Source organism: Melospiza melodia, chromosome 15 (genome assembly GCF_035770615.1).
Source record: "Melospiza melodia melodia isolate bMelMel2 chromosome 15, bMelMel2.pri, whole genome shotgun sequence".
In the NCBI taxonomy this organism is placed as follows: Eukaryota; Metazoa; Chordata; class Aves; order Passeriformes; family Passerellidae; genus Melospiza; species Melospiza melodia.
Genome location: NC_086208.1, coordinates 6,457,063 through 6,480,820, shown reverse-complemented (window position 1 = coordinate 6,480,820; position 23,758 = coordinate 6,457,063). Strand labels below are relative to the sequence as shown.

The following is a 23,758-nucleotide window of genomic DNA, read 5'->3' as shown; positions in this document are numbered from 1 at the left end:
CTGACAGTGCTGATTTATGGTCAATTTGTATGGGATTAAAAAAACTATGAAAAGGGAAAATTCAGCTGAATCAACTAAAATCTCAAGGCATTTGAAATTCTCAAATGCAAATATCTGACAAGTACTCTGAGAAAACAGTTTAAAAGGCTACCTGCTTTTGAGTGAAGAATAATGACAGACTTAGGAATGCCTGAAAATACAGGGATGGGCTGTTCCTCAGGAAATCTCACTGCTTGCTCAGAGATTTCTCAAGCCCAATGTATCTAGTCAAACCAACGATTTTCCTGCTAGAGCTGATTCCAAACCACGAGATGAAAGAAGTGAGAAGGAGGAAAGCTTGATTAAGCATTGTTCTGCTAGGAGTTCAGTGTGTTCATCTGCACACACACACAAGCTCTGGGCTTGGCCATACAAATGTGGTGCAAGTTGCAAATCTATATAACCTTATTTCCTTCCTGGATGGAAAAGTGATGCAATGTAGTTTCACTGACTTCATGCCAAGTCATGCCTTAAATCAACAACAAATGAAAAGCAGAACATAATCATACACACATTAGAGCAACTGTTAGGGGTTCCTTAAGAATTATATGGGAAAAAACATGCTACTTGAATGTTTGTTATTTTCTGTTTCTTGAACAGATAAAGTTCTGCAGCATAAAAATACAGAGAAAACAAGCTGGCAAGAAAAGCAACTTCCCATTGACTTCATAATCTATCAAAACCTGACATTTTTATGAGCAGAACTTTTAAAAATACATACCTATAAATCAATTAAAATATTCAGAGAAGTATACAAAACAGTTCAAAGGAGCACAAAATGACAATTTAGGTTCCTTTAAAAAATGGCATCTCACTTATTTTCTCTGTCTTCAATTCACTGTCAACTACAGGAAAAATCTTTACTGAGTAATTTCCTAGAGAAATAATATTTATGTAGCCAAGGTTCTGCAGCTGGAGCAGGGAAATGCACAAGATTATCGGGTGGTCTCTTACAATACAGGACAAAGAAATATTATATTAATAACAGTAGGCACAGTATATTTTTATTATGAAATTTCCAAAATTAGGCATATGAACATAATAAAGGAGAAAATTTCTCACTACTTATGCTAAAATCTACAACCTAAAATTCACTGATAAAGTAATAGGCCAATTTTTTATATTCTGCTGTATTAGCTGAAAAACTAAGAAAAACAGTCCAGTTTAAAGTACTTGGCATATGGATCACAGTGCTAAAACATTCCACATTGCACTTTTATAGCAGAAATTAATTTCCAGGTAAGAACACAGCATTGCTTTTATTTTACTTGCTAACGAGGATAATTGGCAGGCAGCACTGCTGCTGCTCTAGATTTGTTCTTTATATGGATCTCTGAAGACCACATGTGCACGCAGTGGTGACAGAAATATTTTCCATATGAGCCACCACAGATTTTAAGGTCCCTCAGTCTGAACAAGGTGAGTCCATCTATCATTTTCTATGCTAAATAACAATCAACCAGGAAGTTAAAAACTTCTGTGACAACTAGAGGGCAATGATCAGCTTCCAGTTGCTCTGATCATCAAACCATTTAAATTTGTTGAGACACTGCTGAAAACCTTTCCCTGCTTTAACCAGATCAAAGGCAGCACAAGATTTCACTAAGAGACATTTTCTCGAAACAAAGCTGTTACAGATTCTCTTATTAAAACACACTGAAAGCAACATAAAAGTTTATTTCTAGACCTGTGAGCCACAGAGAGTGTCAACCACACTGCTTGACAAGGTGTTTTTTCCAGTTCACTTTCACCTTTACCAGGGAAAGTAATTGATCTGGACTTCATTAGGCTACTATTCAGTTATGACAGCACCAATAAAGCTTTAAAGCAGAATCACTGTTTTCAGAAGATTTACTTAAGGAAGGCATATTTATGGAACAAAATTATCCAATGATTTGTTTAAAATGCACAGCTACACATCTCATTTCAGGTAGAGTGAGGGAGAATGAGTATCAAATGTGTTTTCTGCAAGTAATTTCATTAGATGGAATATTTTATATCAAATAGTACCACGCCTGCTAAGTTATTTCCTAAATGGCAAAAGAGTAGCAGAAAATTTCTGCTTTGGTATGAAATAAGTACTTGATGACAAACTGCTCTGATGAGGACAAAAATCTGGAAAATGGCTCTTCATAAATCAAGCAGCAACTTCTTAAAGCATATAAAGAGCTGTTCTATTCCACTGTTGAAGATTTAGGAATTAGGAATATTAGGAACACATAAAGTCCTTCTTTGATTATACAGTATAGAGTTTTTTAAAAATCAAGTTCTTTCTGCCCTGCCCTAGACTAAACATTACATGTATTTGCAAAAAAAGAATGTTATTAAAGTAATGAAGCCTGGAGTTTTTACATGCTCACATCCCCAAAATGTATCCTGTGCAAAAACTTTTTCACTAGCGCACATTTCTGCAGAAAATATGAACAAAACAATACCATCTACTGCTGCAGAGTATCCTATTTCTCTGTATGTTAGTACAGAAAAATTCACAAATTAGTCATTTCTCATAGAAAGCATATTGTATATCAAATCCAGAGAAGTTTCAAACTATTCTCCTATAGTACCTTTTGGCTTTTGCAAAGAAAAAAAAAAAAAAAAAAAAAAAAAAGAAAGCAAAAAAGCAAACAAAAATCCCCCGAACAAAACAAACCAAAAGCTTTTTACACAACACAAACAACACAATTCTAAAACGTCTAATAGCATAAAAATCATTCACAGTCCATCTTAACAGATATGAAGAAAATGCAACTGTGACAAGACGATTTTTGACAAGACATTGTACTTTGCTTACCTCACCCCCAGGTCTTGCTACCATTGCTGTTTGAAAGCAGAGCAACGTTAGTATCAGGTAGCTGACAAACATTATTACCCAAAGTTAGAGCTACCCTGGAAGAGCAAACCCTGTGCCAAGTACTAACAGCTAGCAGATGCACTTGTGTCTCAGGATCACAGCCCTGAGCTCTCGGAGGTACGAGTCCGTCTCCCTCTCCCCCTTTCTCTCGCACTCACGGTCCGACCAGGAGCTTTGCTCTCAGCCACTGCTCTGAAGACAACTGGTAAGTTGATCTCTTCATGTAATGACTTCTCCCTGCTGGGGGAGGGGGCTCGGCCAGCACTGAGCTGGGGGGCTGCAGGCAGTACGAAGCGAAGGGGAGGGACAGAAATGGTCACTGCCAAGTTCTGCATCTGCTGTGATTCATGGAACAAGCTAAACGGTAACCTTTAATGCACGAGGAGCTTTGGCAAAGCGTTATTGACTTAGGCAGGCATGATTGGAGAAACAGGCTAAAGCTGCTGCAGGAGATGCCTGTTGATGGTTAGACGGCATGTGCTACTTAAAGGTACAGCACCTCCTTTCATTAACACGTTTATCATACATAGAGCACAGCTCAAAACCTAACCAGGAAGCAATCTAGGGTTTTACAGTCAGCCCCACACCAGCACAGTCCTGCAACCCGAAGGGCCTGATCCTGCCTCATCAATCAGAACCTGCTGCCTCTCATCCCTGGCCCCAGGGCAACGGCCCAGGGGAACCCAGGCACCCCAGCTGCTGTCCCAACTGCTTCCTGAAATGGACTTCTTCCTCTAGAACAATCCTGGAGTAGGATATGGATGTTGTCTCTCTTTCATTTGTATATTACAGCTGAAGAAAAGAAATTTTGATTTATAACAATCCAACCCATCAAATAACTTGCTTTGACTAAGCAAGCAAAAGTGCAAGTCTTTCTTAAAGTTCCAACTCCTGAAGTCAAAAAACCACACAATGTTCTCATCTTTCATGTAAATACATAGTTCTTATCCATATGGTTCCAGGGGATATCTCAAAATACGACCCAAGAATAACCTGGTCTCGTATGTCAGACAGTAAACCACATGAACTCACAATACAGGTACTTGAAAATATCTCAACATTTTAGGAGGCAGGAAGTAAAAATGTTGGTGCAATTGAGAAGAACACCATTACTAAGTATTATATTTCTTTTTGTAATTTGGTGAGCTTTGTATACACAGCTGAGTATGTCAGACTCCTCAGGCTATTTTTAAACTAGCTTTACCAACCTGCCTTTTCCTCTCCTATGAGAGGTGAAAGATAAAATAGTCTTCCTCAGAACTGCAATTAAATACAGTCAAACTCCCAAAGCAGTATAGAAAATTAGCATTTGCACTGCTGTTGAAAGTCCAGCTTCTGTTCTACTTGCATTTGGATATCTGATTCTCCAGCAAGGCAAAATTTGACCTCTATTAATTAGACATGATTGTCACTGTACATCTTCCCACTCAGTTCTTTCCTTTTAAAGACTGCCACTATTGCCCATAAAGATTCCACCTTCTCCTGCCTAACCTATCTTGCAATGCTGTGTTTGTTCAGCACCTCCAGAAAAGCCATTTTTTCCTCCCAAATCAGCAGCCCACCTTTCACCTCTTCTTCCCCTTTTGATCCACAGCCTTGCAGTGCTGTGTATCAATATTTCTGTCACCTCTTCATCCCCTTCTGCTCCCCAGCCTTGCAGTGCAGTGATCCTGGCAGCCCCACTGCAGTACCTGTGAGCACCATGGCCAGCAAGGGCACACAGGGAGAAGGGAGGCCCTGCAATGCTGCCCAGGACTGCGGGTCTCAGTGGCACAGGAACCCTCTCCAGCTGACTCCCCTTGGGGGAGCAGTACAAGCTGCAGAACATTTAAGGAGCCAGAATGAGAGTTTTAGGATGGACCTCAAGAGTGGTTCTCCCAAATGATCTGATTGATCACAGGCTGGGGACTCTTAAGAATGGTGACAGCCCAAATCTGCAGCTTCCGAAAACTTGGCACTGTAACCTTAATGGTACTTTCTGACAAAAATCACTGAGAACTCTACTCCATGTTGTTCTCACAAATACAACAGCTCCCTTCAAGACCTACAGTAAAGAAGTATTTTCTCCCCTTTTAAGGCAAGCTGAAGGTTTGCAGATTATACTGTGGTGCTGACAGCTAAATGCAGAGCTGCCATTACAGGTATTTTGTACACTGGTTGCCTATGGCAAAGTGTTCAGACTAAAAATGTAAAGTCAAATAAACTTAAGGAAATTTTCCATCAAAACCCTGTCGGGAAGCCAATCTGTCCTTCCATATTTTTTTGAAATATCTAAATGTACCACAAAAGGAAAAAGGATAGTGAGCAAACTGCCAACTAAACTGGAGTTCAAAACACTTCCAACAGAAGAGCTGCAACTATGATACTCTGAAAATAGATTTAGTGCTTGAAAAAGTTTTAAAAGAACACACCATTTCAGACTGCAGTGTGTAACAGAAGCTCCAGTGATGAAAGCTCCTTCATGCAGATGGACTACTACTTCCATAAAATTAAACTCAGTCCTGTTCTGCTGTTCTTCACAAAGTGAACTAGTTTTTCTGAATAAATACATAGAACAGGCACAGTATTGCCAATCTTCTTTAGTGGCAGGCAGAAAAGCAAATGTAAGGAAATGAAGAGTACCTGTGATTTTAGTCTCCTCTCTGCTGATCATTCCACAGAGCAGTGTATTTTCTGCAAATAATGAACAATCTTACTGAAGTCTAACTGAATATTACTAGGATGAGTTTCTGAGCACAGAAAGCTGTACTACATTCCCATTTAATAACTCATATAACTAATTCTTTCCATATGCATTTAATTTTTCCTCTATGAAAATACAGGCAGAATTCCCTGAATTTCAGAAGCTGGTGCTCTGTTCTCCATGTTAAGAGATCTGTTCATACCTGCTGCTGTGCCTCCAAGCTTCATCCCAGTGAACTGGATGGAACTGTGCTGGTTCACAGGCACAAGCACAGCCTTTCCCTGCAGCACAGAGCAACTTGAAACTTAACACTGTGCCCAACTTGCACTGCTGCAACCACGAGCAGAACTTCTCTGCAAACCTCAACAATCATTACACTGGAGATTACAAAAGTACTGGGGCAATAGAAAAAATCAGTTTATGACTGATGAGTTATTTCAGATGTGAAGTTGTGCAGTAGGAGATAGAGAAACCAAAATATCTTGCAGCAGTTAAATGGAAGAAATAAGATGTTAGTAATTTCAGCATAAAAATGCCTTTGCTTTTACTTAGAAACATAGCAAAAATAACAGCATCACTATTTTAGGTATATAATTGAGATAGAAACTCCAAAATTATAGTTTAAAAAAAGAAAAACTAAAACCAGAACCAAAAAAAGCAATCACAATGTATTGGGAGAACGTTCCCGTCTCTTATTCTTAGAAATAAAAATACACAAAACAAAAAAAGGACCTTTGGATAGTACATTTCTTATTAAAAAAGTACTGAGATTCATCTGTGAAAAAATTAGCTGTCAGTCTCAAAGGGTTTGTAAATATCAATTCATTTATGAAGTTTGCTTACTACCTTCCCCCTGAGGCAATTGCACCTGAATTTCAAGGAGGACAAGTTTGTTAAACTTATCAAAAGTATCACAGCTACTGCTTTCTGCTAAATGCATATTAGCTTAGAAAGCTGACCAAATTCTTAATATAAAAGTAATAATAGACAAAACATGAGTCAAAACAAACTTCTAAAGACTTCCTTTCTACTTCCTACAGACTCAATGTTTAGAGTTTAACTCTCAAATTAAAGCAAGATAACATGAAGGATGACTACATATTTCAGGCTGAGTTACTTTAGAACAAGACAATGACAATTTCTTTGCATTTTGCATACAAGTGAAAATAATTAATTCATGTTTTGTTACTACAGGTGTAACATCAATGCCACTGAATCGGCTCAGTTGAAACACCTAAACCAAAGAACTATAAAAGTAAGATGAAGGCCAAAACAAATTTGCTGCTACAGCATAGTCAACAGGTCCTTTAACCATTTCTTAAAACAAGTATTTAAAATAGCATTCATTTGCTTTGGACAGACATCATCTTCCAGGAATCACTAACAGGAAAAGCAGTAGACACTGCATATTCTACTACCATTTAAGAAAAGGTGTTAGGTTTTTATTTCAGTGTTCCATGTAAAAATTTAACAGAGGAGAAAAAAGGCTGAATGTACAAGAAATTCAGTACAAATTACACTATCAAGTGGAAAATCTAGTGCTTTGGTTTTATTTTAATTGGTCATTTTTTCCAGCTGGTGATCTACAGGTTGCTTCAAAAAAAGAAGGAAAGGAGAAAATTTTTATGCTGATGAAGTCATGTGTAAAGATGGCTGCCATATTTATAGCTGTCAGATAGGCATTTCCAATCATTACCTCATTTTATTTTTTCCAAGAAGCATTCCTTTCTGAATTAATTATTCAGATGTATTAAGGTTAAAATAAATTACCACTGTGCTTTAGCCTGAACTACTGAAAGACACTGGCCATAACATTTTACTCAAAATTCCTTCTATGAGGTTATTTTCTTTTAATTTTATTTTTAAAATAATGCTTGTGTTAAATTAAACACTTGAATTAAAGAAGTCTCTTGCCACATTATATGTGCCTGAGCAGACAGGTGATTCTGACTGCAGAACAATGCATTTTCTGTGAAAAAAACAACAAACAGTGTACTTGAGAAGGATGGAGACAGAAAAATGCCTTTCCCTACCCTACCTTCTTGGATTCAGGAAATACTGCATCTGAAGCACTGAGGGATTTCTTTACCCCCATGAAGGCAAATACATCCACTCCCCTGCTTTCTGCATGTCACTGGCAGACAGGGTGATGAAAAAGGGCAAGAGATTCTCTCCTATCATCTACCTCGTACAGCTAAAGCAGTTCTTGTTACTGCAGTCCTTCTGGAAGAGCCAATATTCACAATGAATCTGGATTTCAGCAGAGGAAATCACAATAGGTACAAGAAGGACCAAGGAGTACTTGGACTTTTATAGATGCCATTGAACAGAACCAAACCCACACAGCCTGGGCAGGAAGACAAAGGGTGAGCTATGATTGCAGCCTGAGTACATGGAGCCCTGTGAAGGGAAGCCCAGACATGGAGCACCTTGGAGGAAACAAATCACACATATTCCACTGCACCTCAGCATTCTTTCTTGGTTTTAACTCCATTTAGTATATGAAATACTACCACTTTCCAAAGTAACTCACAGCTTCTATTTGTACCATTTTGCTCAATTGCTTTGTTAGGAAAGCAGCTGACTGACACAATTTCTTGAAATATTGTTTGTTACCAGAATACTCCACTGCATGGAGCAGCATGTCTCCCACTGCTACCTGACCTAATGAAGCTAGAGATTTACTTCTCAGTCTGTATGTATAATAATTTTTGATCCCACTGTACAGTTATGCAAAAGACAAAGGGTTGCTGTGCAAAAAAAGCTCTTTTAAAGAGTTTGTAATCAATTATTCCATACAGTCACTTTGTGCCCTAATACTTTAGTTGGTTAACTACTGTCCAACTTAAGAGAAAACAGAAAACTAACCAGGTAGGATTGTGAATGTAATAGTAATTTTCAGTTTTGCTAGGAAACATTCCTGAAATGCTTTCAGAGGAAGAAGCCCTGGTAGAACATGTTTTCTTGCATGTACATTCCCTGACCTTTTATTTTCTACATTGGTAAAAATCTCAACGCACTAATGATATTCTCTGAGATGGAAGAAAACAGAACTTTGAAAATCACTGTGACTCCTTCCCAGGAGTAGCACATGCTAGGCCAATATGCAGATAGGAACTGTGTAAAAAATTATGGTCAAATCTACTTTTGCAAAAAATGAGCATCCACCTCCTGCCAGCTAAAGACAAAGACAAAGCTCTGCAAAAGCTGGCCAATATTTTTCATGCTTAGTACTTTACTAAAGCAATAAAACCTTATCAGCCACCTTCAAAAACTGTCGGGGAGCAGTGACAGCAGTGACAGGGGCTCCCTAAAGGGATGGGAGTCAGGTGTCAAGCTCCAACAAAGGCAGCAAGGCAGGTGCTCTCCCTGCCAGGACTCTGTGCCCCTGCCACCACAAGTCAGAGAAGGGCAGATCAGGGAGGGCAGACCCAGGGCCAAGCCAAGCAGCCAGTCCTTGGAGCAAGGTGCAGACCAGCAGGGTCCTGGCCAGGGGCACACAGGGCTGGGGCTGAGACTCCAAAGCAGCTCCAACTGGGACTGGAGGCCCAGGGCTGAATGTAAGTGTGGCTAGTGAGGTAACCTGTGTGAGCACCAGGCTGAGGCTGGTCAGAGCTATCCCAATCAGAGCCCTGAACATCTGTGATAGGCCAATTCACTTTTCTAACCATGTGCATGGAGGGCCAGCAGAAGCAGCAGCAATCCACCAAGCAAAAGGAAGAAGGTAGGAGATTGTATCTGGCAGCAGATTAAGAGTCTTGAAACAGAGGTAACCTGCTAAGGAGTCAGTACTGCACTTATCACACAGACTAATTAGGGGACAAGACTAGAGCAGCATTCCATGGAATGAAAGAAAGTCAACATCCCAGCAGGAGTCATAGCTGGAGAACCAGAGCAAGGACAATCCTACAGCACAGGCACCTCTGCTCCCTGATGTCACAGAGGTACTAAATCACAGGTTAAGATCCAAAGGATGAATAGAAAGAATCTTGAAAGACTTGTATCATGATCCATTGTATTTTCTATAGTTTATGGGAATACCAAGCTTCCATGTCCTTCTGAAAGAAAAAAAAAAGGGAAAACAGCTGTTTTGTTACAAAAGGAAATGTACATGTTTGTCTGAAAACTTGGGATTTAACCGCAATGCTGGTCAAAATGCACTCATCCAGAATCCAAATACAAGCAGAAAGAGGAGGAAGGTTTCCAAAGTAACTTCATTACACATCCCAAGTTACCTGAAGTGAGCAGAGAGAACTAATCTCATAGTACTGTAGCCTACACTTTGGGCAGCAAGCACATCTCTACTTTTCCCATCTAGGTACTAAACTCCTGAGTCAAAGATGCAGTTATTCCTTCCCAAAAATCTCTCCATATTCTGTTTGATTCCATCTTCCCAGTTCGCCATCTCTACCAACAGGACTGTCAGGTCTCAGCATACTGCCAGCCTCTAATGCATTGCAAATTAAAAGATTTAACACCAGCCTAGGTCAAACTCTACCCTGCTAGTAGACTCAAGGCTCATTTTTCATCACTGGGGGTCCAGGCCAGGTGAAAAACACACAGCACCAGCAGATCAGTTACACTGCTGGTGCAAATTAGGTACAAATTAGAAGCATAGCTGCAGTGCTAGAACAAGGCTTCTCTTTCTCTGCAGATCTATAATGTATAAAAAGGAACAAACTCTTTCTAAATAAATGGAAACTGTGCATCTTTATTGCCTAGATAAAACAAAATTCTGGGGAATCTGACTGTTTACACAGTAGATTTTTTTGATAGTTTATCTTATAAATGTGCTTGCTTTCAAAGTAATCCTATTAAACACATGCTGCCCATTAGAACCAAGTGAACTTCGGTGTATGTGGAGTCTTCCAGCTATCTGGACAGTGCTCCCACATGATTAAAAGCTTGGGAAGCACATAGATAGAGCAGACTTCATTCCATTTTCCTAGGTGTCCTTCAAGTACATATACCATTCCTGAAAATGACCAATTCTGCATGGCTGATTTCTGCTACACAGGAAATTGGAACCATATAGCTACAGATTATGTTAAATCTTGAGCTAAATGGCATGTGTATCAATTCTGAAAATTCATATGCAGCTCAAACTAGATAAGAAGCATCTTAAAATAATTATGCATCCTTGTGTCTCAAATATTTCATTAAGTACTGGATTAGCAACTCACAAAACTGATAAATACTTGAATAAATAGCTGATGGGGCTCTGTGTACCCAGAGCACATCCAGTATAATTTAACTTGAAATTTCCTTTCCTGAATCGACCAACTGAAACAAGTTCAGTACTGTTAAATTTTCTCATGGGACAAACAACTTGTCTAAATTCAGGCAAATTCACTTCTCTACTATATAAGGAGGAGAGTCAAGCCCAAAATGACTGCATGAAATTGTTTGGTACTCTGAAAACTTTCCTTAAGTCACTCAGCATGCCAATTTATTTGTCAGCAGTTATATATAATTCTTAACCCTTGGTATATTAAAACCAGCGTGTGTGTGTATATAAAAGACTTCAGTTTTAATTTTACAGTTCAAAATCTCTACACAATGGCACAAAATCTGGAAATACTGTTTCCTGGTAACAAGGTGTAAATAAATCTAGAAATAATTCTAGTAGGAACACAAAGAAAAAAATTACTTCTGAAAAGGTCACCTAGAACAAAGGAAGTGAGGAAACATTCTCTATGAGCATTTTGAAAGACACAAATGGTGCTGATTACTTTATCCCCATACTCAGACTGTCTACGTGGGTTAAAACTAGCAATAATACCAGTTCTAATCTTAAAGGCCCATGGAGAGACATAAAACCAGACTGCTTAAGAAATCTGGTTGTAAAAGCACATCTGTGCAGCCAACACCATCACATGGCTGGAAAACAATCAGAATTCCAAAAAGAATCAAGTGAATAAAACCCACAGAAAATTCCTTCATTGTGAAAGGAAGATTTTCTTTGGAAGATTTCCTACACGCTTCCAAATCTCTTCAATACAATAATTTCATACTTGTGTGGAGCATGTCTCAAACATAATTTTCCAACAATGTTTCAGGGAAGATTTCCTCACAATGAGCTAGTTCTCAATTAATACATCACTTATTTTCAGGTACAACTCCATGTGCTAGCTCATGTGCAATGCCATGGTACTCACCAGGAACTTATTATTATTTGCCTGGGGTACCAGTGTTAAAGCCCTGCCAATTCATTGGTAGCATAGCTGGCTTATATTTGATTTGCCTTTTTCACATGTATTTTGCAAACCACTTTAAAACTGCTGGTTTAGATAAACTGTCAAGGGATTTGAGCAATCATTCAAAGCAATGACAAAATTAAGAATATTGAAAAAAAATTAAAAATATATTTACCTCATCTTTACTTTTTTGTCCACTTGTAGTTTTTTGGATTTTTCCATAAAGTTGGAAAGCTGCATGGAGAATGAAGGCACATACACCTACACAGATTCCCCCAGTGAAAAATAATCAAAGAAATCCAGTCACCATCTCCACAGTGGCATATTTGTCAATTTAGTTCGCATATTTGTCATTACTTGTTTTAGAAGCAAGTTTATTATAAAGAATGGTCATCATATCCCTCTCCAAGAAAACACCAAATAAAGTGCAATGATAAGGTTTTCAGCATCTGTACTTCACTATCTGAATTACAATGCAGGATGTGTCCCAGACCCAAGCTGCCACCACTGCTCACTCAGGATTTGACAGTGCCAAGTGGCTCCTGCAAAGTGACACCAGGAACCTGGGCTGGTGAGTTTTGTTTGCCAGGACAAAGGGCCAGCGTTGGTGATCAGGGGCCTGGGGCCCTGAGTGGGTGGCCACCTCCTGCATCTATGATTTTTATTTATGTAACATTTCAAATTTCTAAACACATTATGTGCAAGTGGATCAAGACAATCCTTCAGTACCCAGGCTAAAATGTGGTGGTAAATGACATTAAACAAATTCAATCTGCCATGGAACCCTAATGACTACTTTTCCGAAGCCAAAATAGACAAATAATTAAATCAAGCACAAGTCTTTGAATGAGAATATTTATTATGAAGTATTACCAGAGAATACTAGGCATTTATCTTAAAAAAATAATTTTAAAATCTCATTCTTAGGATATGTAATATATCATAACTTATCAAGATTTTTTTGCAACCTAGAAACACTAAAGAAAGTGTTTAGTAAACACTGGATTTCAAGTTGGTAACCTTTCTTTCTAGGAAAAAAATGACTTTTTCTTTTCTTCTTAGAAACTTTAACTGTGAAGGATTCAAAGTCAGATACTAAACTTAGTTTTAGTAAATATTCTCATATCCATATCTAGAAGAACAATATATTTAAGAAGAGAAAAGTTTTTTTAGAAATTCCTCTGCACTACCACCTACTCTATGTATTATTAGGCAGAGCATTATCAGCTCCTGAGAGTATTTTAGGAGATTTCCAATTCGGCCCTTCAGTACATCTGTCCTACCAGCCCAACACTTTCAATCTGTGTAGGAGCCACAGACTATTCCTTTCATTGTGGAGAAAAATATAGGGCACATCCATAATTCCCCATCCAGGCTTCATGCTATTCCCTTCCAAGGCGGTTTGGCAAGCAGGGGAGATATTTCAAAGGAAAACATATAGGGCCTCACTCAGCCGTATTAATGCTCCTGCACATTCCTCTTGCAATATTATCCTGCCCATAAGGCTTATTTAAGTACAAGAACATCTTTGGCAAGCAGGGCTTTCAAAACAGAGACCAGCGTGGAGAATCCAACAGCAGTACTTAGTTTTCACCTTCACACAATAGCCATGTTACAGAAACAACTTGTACTTATATGGGAACACAAAGTGATGGATAGGTTTAGATTTGAAATCAAATATAGCTTCCCCAGCAAATTTTAAAATTGAGAAAGTCTGCTGCTGTCACCTTGTCATTTTGCATAAAAATTAGAAGGAAAAAACTAAAACCCTACAGAAATATGCAAGCCAATATCCCACAGCAGCACCATAAAGGGTAACTCTAGACTAAAAAACCTATTTTATTAATTGGACACAATAGTGGGAAGCAAGGACTGTCCATTATATGGCTGACAAAAAACAACACACAGACACCCCTACCTTAACAGATGTCTTCTCTAAGCAACTTCATGCTATGAGTATTCTAACACAGTGTTTTAATTGGAAGAACATGTTGAGTTTTAATCCAAAAGACATCCCCATTATGCTTAATTTAACATTCCTCTTCCAAACTGAAAACCAACAGGAAAGTTTGATCAGTTACAGGATGGGGCATCTTACACTTGAAGGGACAAAGAAAATTCTCAGAAGTGCGATTCTGAAAAAAGTGCTGAAAGCAAAATCTCTTCTTGCACTTAAGCAACAAAGAATTTGAAATCGAACTCATCAATGTAATTCCTAAAGCACAAGGAGAAAAGACAGCTAAGAGTTGCTCTGCTATAAGGACTGTTACTAGTTTATCAGATGGGATCAGTTGATCACAGAGAATTTTGAAAAATTATTTTAAGCTGGCTCTGTTTTGACATGGGCTATAGTAAGAGTATGGAGAACATTTTTGTAAGAGTCAAACCTTTGAATGTATTGCATGCTGCACCCATCTTGGTCATCATTGAACAGCATGCAGATAAATGACAGATTTGCAACAAGTTTCTGAGCTGGAAGGTTTTTTTAAATTACTTCCAAGTTCAGAAAAGTGGATTGGGATTATGCTTAAGAAATACTAACTTTAAATGTAATATGAAATTAAGTTCTAATGAATTTGCTGTAGAGCAGACTTTTTATGCAATGCATGACAATTCTGTATCTAATTCTGCATTCTGCCATAAATCCCATCAAGCTTCAGCACACCCCTGTTTACCACCACTATTACTACTCACATCAATCACTCAATGTTTACTCTGAACATACACTGTCTTAGTCTGTGGGGGCACTGGAATACAGAAATTCCCAGGAATATATTGAGCATGTGAACCCACCTATTCCACACAATTAAATCCAATACAACAGCAGCAGTATAAACATACTACTTCTGAAATAGACTGATTTCACTTTTTCTAATTTTCTGTAACTTTTGCAGACACAATCTTAAGATTCTTAGATTAGCTCCCTATCATTTCACATAACAGGCTATGAAATATTAAAAATGTACCTGGTTCTGTCTCCATTTGGAAAAGAAATCACAGCAAAATCAAAATCTTTAAAATCATATTAGAATACATCTTTGTAGATATATTTTTCTTTTGCAACTAAAATTCCATTCAAGTCTGAGTTTGAACAGATATTCAGAAATATTTTTGAGAAAATAAAAATTCTACACTTCTATCTGTGATGAATTCTGCTTTCTTTTAATAATTGATATCAAGGTCCTCTGTCCAACTTACACACTCACCTGCTCTTTGAACCTACAGTGTTTTATAGACACACACTACACACAAAACTCTCTTCTTTAACTGATGAAAACGTGCTCATGTCATCAGCCATGGGAATGCTAAAGAAAAAAATGAAATCACAATGATAAAAAGCTTATTTAAGCTTCAAAAGGAAAGCATACTCAGAGATGCCCCATTTAACATGTAAGCAGTAACAGATACAGCTACCAAAGCATCACAGGAATTGATATTCTGTCAGCAGAGGGGCCAAACTGTAACTATCACCTGTACAGAGATTCAGACTGGCTTTCATTTGGTCGGTGCTATTTCCAATTCTGCCTTTTCTTTTTTTTCCTTAGAGAACTGCAAATGTCCAGCACCTCTAGGTCTGTGTCTTGTTCAACTCCAGCCTGCTGACACACTGATGAACAGCATCTGCCAATTCAAAGCAGCTCTGACCAGACTGACTTGATGCAATCTGGCAACCTTAATCATCTTAAGCTGTCCTCTGGAATACCTGTTCTGCATCTCAAAGTGCCTTTTCCACACAAGTAAAAATGGTTGGTGTAACTTTGTAGAAAATCATTGTTTTTTAACACTGGACAAAATGTTCTACATCTGGATAGCATGGACAAATAGACAAAGCCCCCTTTTATTCTCCCAGGTTAACATTTCCTGGAAGAAAGGAGGGCATGATTTAGAGGAAGAGCTGAGGCCTGAACATATGGTTGCTGTAACCTGTGCAACATAAGCTGAGAGAAGGAGAGGGTAGCTCATCCAAGTTCTATTCTGGAATACATCTAAGACACACCCATAGGCATGGTATAGACAAACCAAAGTATCACACACATAACAGGCTTAAAGAAAAAAGCAGAAATAAAAGGCCTTTTGCTAATTTTCTTGCTAGCAGCAAGGGTGATGTCTGCCTTTGGAAAGGGAGTTGGAGGCCAGTGGCAATAGGAGAACAAATTAGCTGTATTGGTCTGGAAAGTTTATGATTAGCTTGGGAGGTCTGAAGCCTGCTGATCACTACAAAAACAACATTTCACTTTGATGCATGTCTATCGACTCTCACTATATTAAAATGTTTTCATTTCTAAATGTGGGTTTCAGCTGCTGTGTCTGGCCACCATGTGACATGAAAGTGAGGATCTTTATGTAACACTTTTTTTTTCTAATCAGTATTTCATATAAGAGAAGTTAGCAAACACTAAATATTCTGTGTGCTTGTGTGTCTGCAGTGATTTAAGAGTTCAAACTGAGACAAAATACTCATTCCTGAAAAGACATACTGGGATAAAATGCACAGATTCACCATTAGAACTAAAATACCTTACAGAAAATTGAGTGGACAATTCTCATATTTTAAAAATTAAGCCAGAGAACTGCATAAATCAAGATCAAACTACACAGTAAAAGCATATGAGCTACCAGGACATTGACCATATATCCTCTAGCAAACATTAGAAAGAATTCATTTGTGTGTTGGCAGAAGTACAGCCCCTTAAGCACTTGTGCAATAAAAACGTCGGACATGACAATCAGACAGTATGAAACTATTCCTCACAGGGGCTTTAATACTTGTTATGAACTGCTCTATTAGACAAGTCCAATCTTTCTTTGCAGCTACCTATAGTATTTTTTCTGCCAGAGGCAAATAACTCTTTACAAAGTGCCTCTTCCACCTCTGACTTGAGGATTTGGGATTGGTTTCCCTAAATGAGGCTTGTCCTAAATTAGCTTTACAATAAGAAAGAGCTGCAGTTGTACAGAGAAGCAATTCTGTTAAGCCTCATGTTCTGTTGCTACACAGCATATAAAGCTCCCTCTGTCCTCTCTTCATTGTACCATATGAGAAGGCTAATGGGGCTCTTGTGTTTATGGCAATGGTCAGGGACTCTGAAAAGTTAGGTTCTTATACCTAAGCACAAATGAAATGAGCTGTCTGTGTTCCTACATGGACAGCCATATACAAATCTAATTCAAAATCAAGTTTGGATTTTAAGACCGACATTGAATGAAGACCAAATTTCACAATTTTGGAGATATTAGTGAATTTAGAGAATTAGAGAACTTTAGAGAAATCTAACATAGATACAAAACTACTAGGCTGTGATAGTTTGATTTGAAAATGCAGTTCCAATCATCATTTCCAAAGTTACAGAGGGTTTACATTCAACATTCCTTCTGGTCAATCCCTAAATGAAGAGAGAAATGAGAAGAAAAACTTCTTGAAGTGCCCAGATCCCCCACACACAATGACAGCTTCCTTCTTTCACAGTCTTTGTGCAGTTGTTGCCAAGGAAATAACAGAAAAGCCTCCACAGGTCTTCACTACTCATGAGTCTGTTGTCTTATTAGAGAGCCATGCAAATGTCCTCGTGACTTTTGTGCAATATTCTTTCAGCTCATGGAGGCTGCTTATTTCTGCAAGAGTTTCTCCTGGCCCAACAGTTATTTGCAGGTAATTGCAATAATGACAGTTCAAAGATTTTCAGAACAATATGAAAAAATTATATATCACTTCTCTAGAATATTATTAACAACTTCTTTACTAAAACAGTTTTGGTGATCCCCAGTTCTCTTAGGCAGGCACATTTTGAATCCTTGTATTAACAAAAGTTAATACAGATTAAAACATTTGATGCTGACAGTTTATACGTGCAGGATAATGTATATTGTTGAGAGCATGTGCTATACAAACCAAGAAAACTGAAGAGATTGATTTAAAATTCACATTACACAGCTTGAGATAAGCTTCTGCATGAACCATCTGTCAAGGACAGCTACCATGATTCTGTGATCAAATAGCTGGTGACACCAGGGAAATTTAGTATACATATGCAAGTAAGCTGGAAATTATTTCAGACTGCTGTCACTATGCAAACAAACCAAAATGAAAGTTAAACAGAATGTTCTTTGTAATAGCTGAAAAAAGGAAGGGGACATTTCAGACAGATGTCACTGAATGTCTATTGAATATGCTTCTAATATAGTATGAAAAATTATGCCAATGACTTTAATGGGCAATTAAGTGGTTGATGTGAATATATTAATAACTTTTTCTTTTTCTTGGTCGTCTGACATTTGTGTTAATTCCACGTCTTGTGTTCCACATTCTTTTAATCAACAAACAGAACAAAATCTGGCACTGACATCAAACTCTGATGAACTAAAGAGGCAAAACTAGGCAACCTTTCAACTGAAATCCACAGGATTACCCAGTATCACACAACACTGGGGCAGTTGTTGACTTAATGGAAGGAGCACAACACTGCACATTTAAGACACTTCACTTCATGCAAGATTAAATTCAGTTCACTTATCAAGCAGCAAAGAGCTCAGCCATGGAGAGACTTAGAACATTGTGGACAGTTTATCATCTGTTTAAATGTAAGAAATATACACTGATGACATTCATGCTGTCAGGCTGGCAGAGCAACTGGCTAACTCAGGCACAGGACTTTTGTTTGTTCTAACCCACACTGATTGGTCTACAACATACAAACTTTTTTATCAGCGTTTTCCTCACCATGTTTTCAAAACTTGGACTTTTCACCACGTTGTTTCTAATCTGTGCACTAATACTTATAAAATATAGTCTCATACCAATCAGATTTCTACTTTTGGCTATACAGTTTTAAGAGCTAACTATAATTTCATTCATTTGCCAGCACAAGTCAGGATTAGTACAGAAAATATAAGGGCAGGAGAGCAACTTGTAGTAGCAATTAATGTCATAAATTCTGACATCTGATGTCACTATTGCTTATTTAAGTACAATATGAATGCAACAAATGTTAGATATTTTAAAATATATTAATTGAACTCAAACATTGGGAAAGTTACTGTTTGTCTGAGCTGATCATGAGCTAGTAAAAATTTTGCATTTTGGTTGGGTGTGATCTAATCACCTTTCACTATTCCATCAAAAAACCCTCATGCTTTAGACTTGCCAAAGCCAGGCTAGCATAAGATATTTTACAGACTATTCCCAATGTTGTTTTTGTATACAATAGGTAGCTGTCTATAGAGAGATAACTTTTTAACCAGTACTAGATAAAAGTATGATCATGAAGGTATCCACTACTCATCCCCTGACACAAGAGACCCTAAACAGTGAATAAAGGGTTTCCTAGAACTGTGGAAAGTCAAGAAGGCAGCACAGTTGCATTGCAGGTTTGCAAATAAGAACATTCCAGCTGAACCAAAGTGGGCACAAAAAAGGGCCATTAAAAACAGCAAAACAAAGGATTAGATTCTTTTTGCACTATGTTCTTATTCCCTGTGCAGATTTTTTTCTAGCTGTGTGGTCCCTTGGCTAAAATGAAAAACATTCCTGGAGGACTTTTGACAGCGCAGTGATGAGGAGTAAGAAGAGGCCAGAGAACACCGACTGCAGCAGGGGTAACCCTTGTTAGGAACAAAAGCTCAGCCTCAGGAATGGAATGGAATGGAAGGAGCTGCTAATGAAAAGATGGGAGTCAAGTGGGAGGAGGAGGACTCTGACTAATACTCATGATGAACTGAGAGGGGATACTGGAAGACAAGTGTGATGATGAAAAAAGGTGCAGGAACTAAATGGGTTAGAGACAGACTCTCACTGCTTAGTGTGAACTCACAGGTAAGTGCCTCTTCTCAGCATACTGTGAAATAGGAATGTAACATCCATTCAGTTGTTGAGCACTTTGTATCCAAGCAAAGGCATTAGGAGTAATACTTTCAGAGTGATTATCTCAGGATATATTGAGAGAGATCATATAAAATTATTCAGGTCATGATTTAAAATGCTTGCCAAATGGACAAAACAAAAAAATGGAAAATTAAAGAACGTGTTTAAGAATTACCCTTCACAAAACAATAAAAGTGCATACTTGCAAAACTCAACTGAACACTTTAAATTAGTTATTTAACAAGTAAGAATGTCGAATACAAAATCTGTGCACCAGGCTGTAACACCTTTGTCATCTAGAAACAAACATGGCTAGGTTGTCTCTACTGACAATTTTGAAAGAGGTTTTCTCTGTCTGTAAATGACATAAGTACTGTAACCATTATATTCCATTAACATTATAATCATGAAACGCTTTGATCTATAGTTTATCAGATAATTAAAAGTGATATTGCTTTTCCATTGTTTTCCTGAAATTTATTCCATTCCTAATAGAATCTGTGGGTGGCAATAACATTTTCCCTGTGCAGTAAGACACAGACTGCACAGATGCAATGGCTACAGCAAAAGACATTCCTAAACATACATCAACTTTCATATATATGCCCTTCCTCTTTGGGGAGCAGAGGTGTGACAGTGATCAGAACCAGGACATGCACTTCTGACCCACAGAACCCTCAAGGGATTCCTTCACAACCCTCAAGGGATTGCTGCTGACATCAAAGATAAGGACAAGTAGAAAACTGGAGCTCACCCTGTGAGATTTGAGTTTCTTCAATTCACTAAACTAAAAGATCTGCTCATGGAACATGGCATTGCTATAAAAGATTTCCAAAGTAAAACTTCATCTTCAATTTCACATTAAAGTTTCAATAATTACTATTTAATGCTTAGCAAATCCAAAGAGAAGCTGATTAAATCCATTCAGTCAAGAACCCACCTTGCCCTTGGGGAAATTTTCAAAAGCACCTGAAGTGCAAAAAAACCAGAGATCCTAGTGGAAGTCAGCACATCTGCTGTGTTCATCTTTCCCAGTGCTTTGAGAAAATCTCCCCCATAAAGCAATAAAAACGTAAAAACATCTCTAAAAGCATCCTTTGCTCAAAAATGACTGTTCCCTGTATTCAGCATTAGATTTCTGATGTGCTTCTGAGAGTGCTACTCTTTGGAAAGTAAGCACCTGTTTATTTTGAGAATAAAAAAAAAAAAATTAAATTACAAATGTAAACTACTTTTCCAGCAAGCAATTCAGCTCAGTATTTCAAAATCCCAACAAAACATTCATGAGAAAGTACTTGGAACACTTTTTTTAAGCAAGGCACCAGGTACTTCAGGACTCCAAACTCCCAGGGTGCTGAAGGTTTTCACCAGCACACACATCGCTGTGCAAGGCAGAGATCTCCCAAGGGAGTGTTCAAGGGATCTGCTCTGAGTACAGAACACAATTTAGCTGTGACAAGCTAAACCAACAACTACTGGGTCAGGTCTGTGCTGGCAAGTGTCTTCCACCATTGTTCCAAAAGGAACATCTCCAAAAATCTCAGAGTTTTTACCCATGTTATGCCCAGAGCTATTACAGCTGGCATAGCACTGAAAAACAAATGCTCAATAGATAAAGAGAAGAGTTTGTGCAGGAAGTCTGCAACTGTGTTCAAAATGAACTCCTGATGACATTTTACATTTTGTATGCAATTGAATTCTTATTTTCTCTTTGTCCCTAAAAAGATCTTTAAAGGAAAAAAAAAACCCAAACTGCAAAGAGTCCTCAACATAAAAAAGCATGTACTGAATGCTATCGGGTCAAAAGTTTGAAAAATATCTTGGTTTTTATTTCCAACATACCTACCCAATTTTTTTTTTGGTATCTTATATATTCTGCATATCTTTCCTTAACAGCACTCTTAGAACTGAGGAGAACACATGAGCCCATCTCCTCCTCCTCCTCTCGGTCTGCCAGCCCCTGGAGGCTCTGAGGCAGCCCTGCAAGCAGCCATGTAGGTCAGTCCTGCTGAAGGGCTTGAGCTGAGCTCTGTGCAGCTGTACCAGCCCTGGGATACACAACCCTCCTGTGCCAGGAGTCAGGTTTCTCCACACAAGGTTCACTGGCAACCGTGCCAAGGAATTAACCAGAGACTCAAGTCACTGGGGGGTTCATATGATTCCAAAAAAGCCAATCTGAACACAGTAAACTGTAAACTACTAACTAAGCCTTCTAAAACCTTATTATAGAAATTAATTACTCCTGAGTAGAAGGCTGGCATGCTAAAATGTTTTCAGAACCAAAATATTCTCTAGATGACAGCCCTAGGCACAGCTGCTGAAATAATTGTCCACCACGTGAAAAATGAGGTTTACTGGTAAAAACTTCCACAAAAGATTTTCATAAATCAGTGCACCCACTCAACACAAACATCACAGAGCAACATCCAAAGATTCCTGCTTACAGTTTTTCACTGAGCACTGCTGCCTTACAGCCAAAGATGGTACATTTTGCAATTTTTTCTATGCAGTTACTTCTAAAGAAATGCCTACATGATACTTTGCAGCAGATGCAACCCCCTCTGTCCTCCTTCAAACTCGCCAGATGCCAAATTTCCCTGTACAGAGCAAGGGTGAAAGGTGTAAAATTTAACACTGGGACCACATGCCTTTCTGAGACAAAGTACCAGGCACACTCAGGATCAGCATCATGTGGCTACAAAGCTTCTGCATGGCAAGGAGCATGAGCCAAAAGCCCTTGGATCCGCCTGCCAAAAAGCATGGCAAAGGATTATTTCAAAGCAAGCTGGAAGTAGATTATTTGAGCGCCTGAGGCTTTTGGCTGAAAATTTTTTGACTGGATGTCATATGCATACCTCAGTCTTAGGGGTAAAATTTTAACTATTATCTTAGAAGAGGCTAAAACAAAAAAAGGAAAAAATAAAGTAAAAACACAGGAAAGAAAGCTTCTGAATTAAATCTCTCTGCAGAGACACCACATCACCTTCTGGATCGGGACATGGAAACAAACTCAATACTCACTGCATCAAAATCACAGTGTAAGTCTATGCTTAGTGTAAGAAAAATAATTCAACAAATGTGCATGCATAACTGACTGCTGACTTTCATACCATCCATTAAGTTCTGAAGGTTTTTAGAGCAGAAGGTTATTTTGAAGTTTACCACTCTTATAGTACTGTCAGTTCTCCCACTTTTTGCACCTCCAAATATTTGTAGAAAATGTCATTGTAGCCAGGCATGTCATCCTCTGGGTTCCACCACACCAGCAATGACCAACAGGCAAAAGACCCAACAGTGCTTCTGAACCCAGGCTCATTTCAACAAACAGACTGATCACAGGCTTCCTGGTTTTTCATCAAAAGCATTAGGAATAATGCAGCATAAATCTTAAATATGCCAGCCCAAGAGAAAAGGCTGCAGTTATTAAATCTGATTTACTGAAAAGCTCAGAGGTCAGAATATTAGGACAGAAGACATTTATAAAGACCAAATAGCTACACTGACATCAAATTACTCAGCTACTGGGCCAAAACTATCAAGATAAATTATATTGTGCTAAAAATATTATCAGAAATACAACCCAAAATAGCAATTAAAAAAAAAGCTCCAAGGAAAGAGAGGCTTAAAATGAAAAAGAGTGGTTTACACATTCTAGCCTCAGACAAGTAAAAAAACCCCTACAGACGTAATTTTATCTGCTCTACTTGTTTTGCAGAACAAGTACATGACACAAAGTACCTAGAAAAAAACAACTGGGTCTATCAGAACACTGAAACCTGATGCAGCTTTTGCAGGTACATTTGCAAAATTCACTGGTTTAGATTAATCTCTAGCAGTATTCCATTGGGAGTATGTGAAGAGATTAAAAATCTACCTATGTTTCTTTACTTACACCTCTAACACTCCACAAATACATAGAAGCACAATCTAAGGATTTGTAAAACAGGATTTATTCTTTGCTGTACCCAGAATTAATGTGTTCAACTATTAAATCCCAAAACTTAAATTTATGCATTTCCCTGAACTTCCCAAGTCCCCAAGTCAAACACATATGAAAAAGAGAAACCTTGTGATTTCAGCACATATCTTTGTTCTCACAAACCTTAGCACCAACCTAGTTATTCCCTAAA

The 23,758-nt window shown here is 38.2% G+C and overlaps 1 protein-coding gene and 1 long non-coding RNA gene across 5 annotated transcripts in view; one reads left to right on the top strand and one right to left on the bottom strand.

The window, feature by feature from the left end:
• Positions 1-23,758, bottom strand: part of THSD4 (thrombospondin type 1 domain containing 4) — a 232,051-nt gene that overhangs the window by 84,564 nt on the left and 123,729 nt on the right. The window contains exon 1 of one of the 3 annotated variants that reach the window (XM_063169563.1): positions 2,831-3,056. The exons of the other annotated variants lie outside the window; for them this stretch is intronic. Within the exon in view, the coding sequence (XP_063025633.1) occupies positions 2,831-2,902 (72 nt within the window). The 5' untranslated portion in view covers positions 2,903-3,056. Of the gene's footprint in view, positions 1-2,830; positions 3,057-23,758 lie in introns of those variants that run through there. 3 annotated transcript variants of the gene reach the window in all.
• LOC134425195 (uncharacterized) lies at positions 1,429-15,934 on the top strand. Of its 2 annotated transcripts, XR_010029614.1 has the most exons (4): positions 1,429-1,458; positions 2,967-3,095; positions 12,250-12,341; positions 15,316-15,934. It is a non-coding gene; the product is annotated as an uncharacterized LOC134425195 (long non-coding RNA). The 2 variants fall into 2 exon arrangements; XR_010029613.1 differs by lacking the exon at positions 12,250-12,341.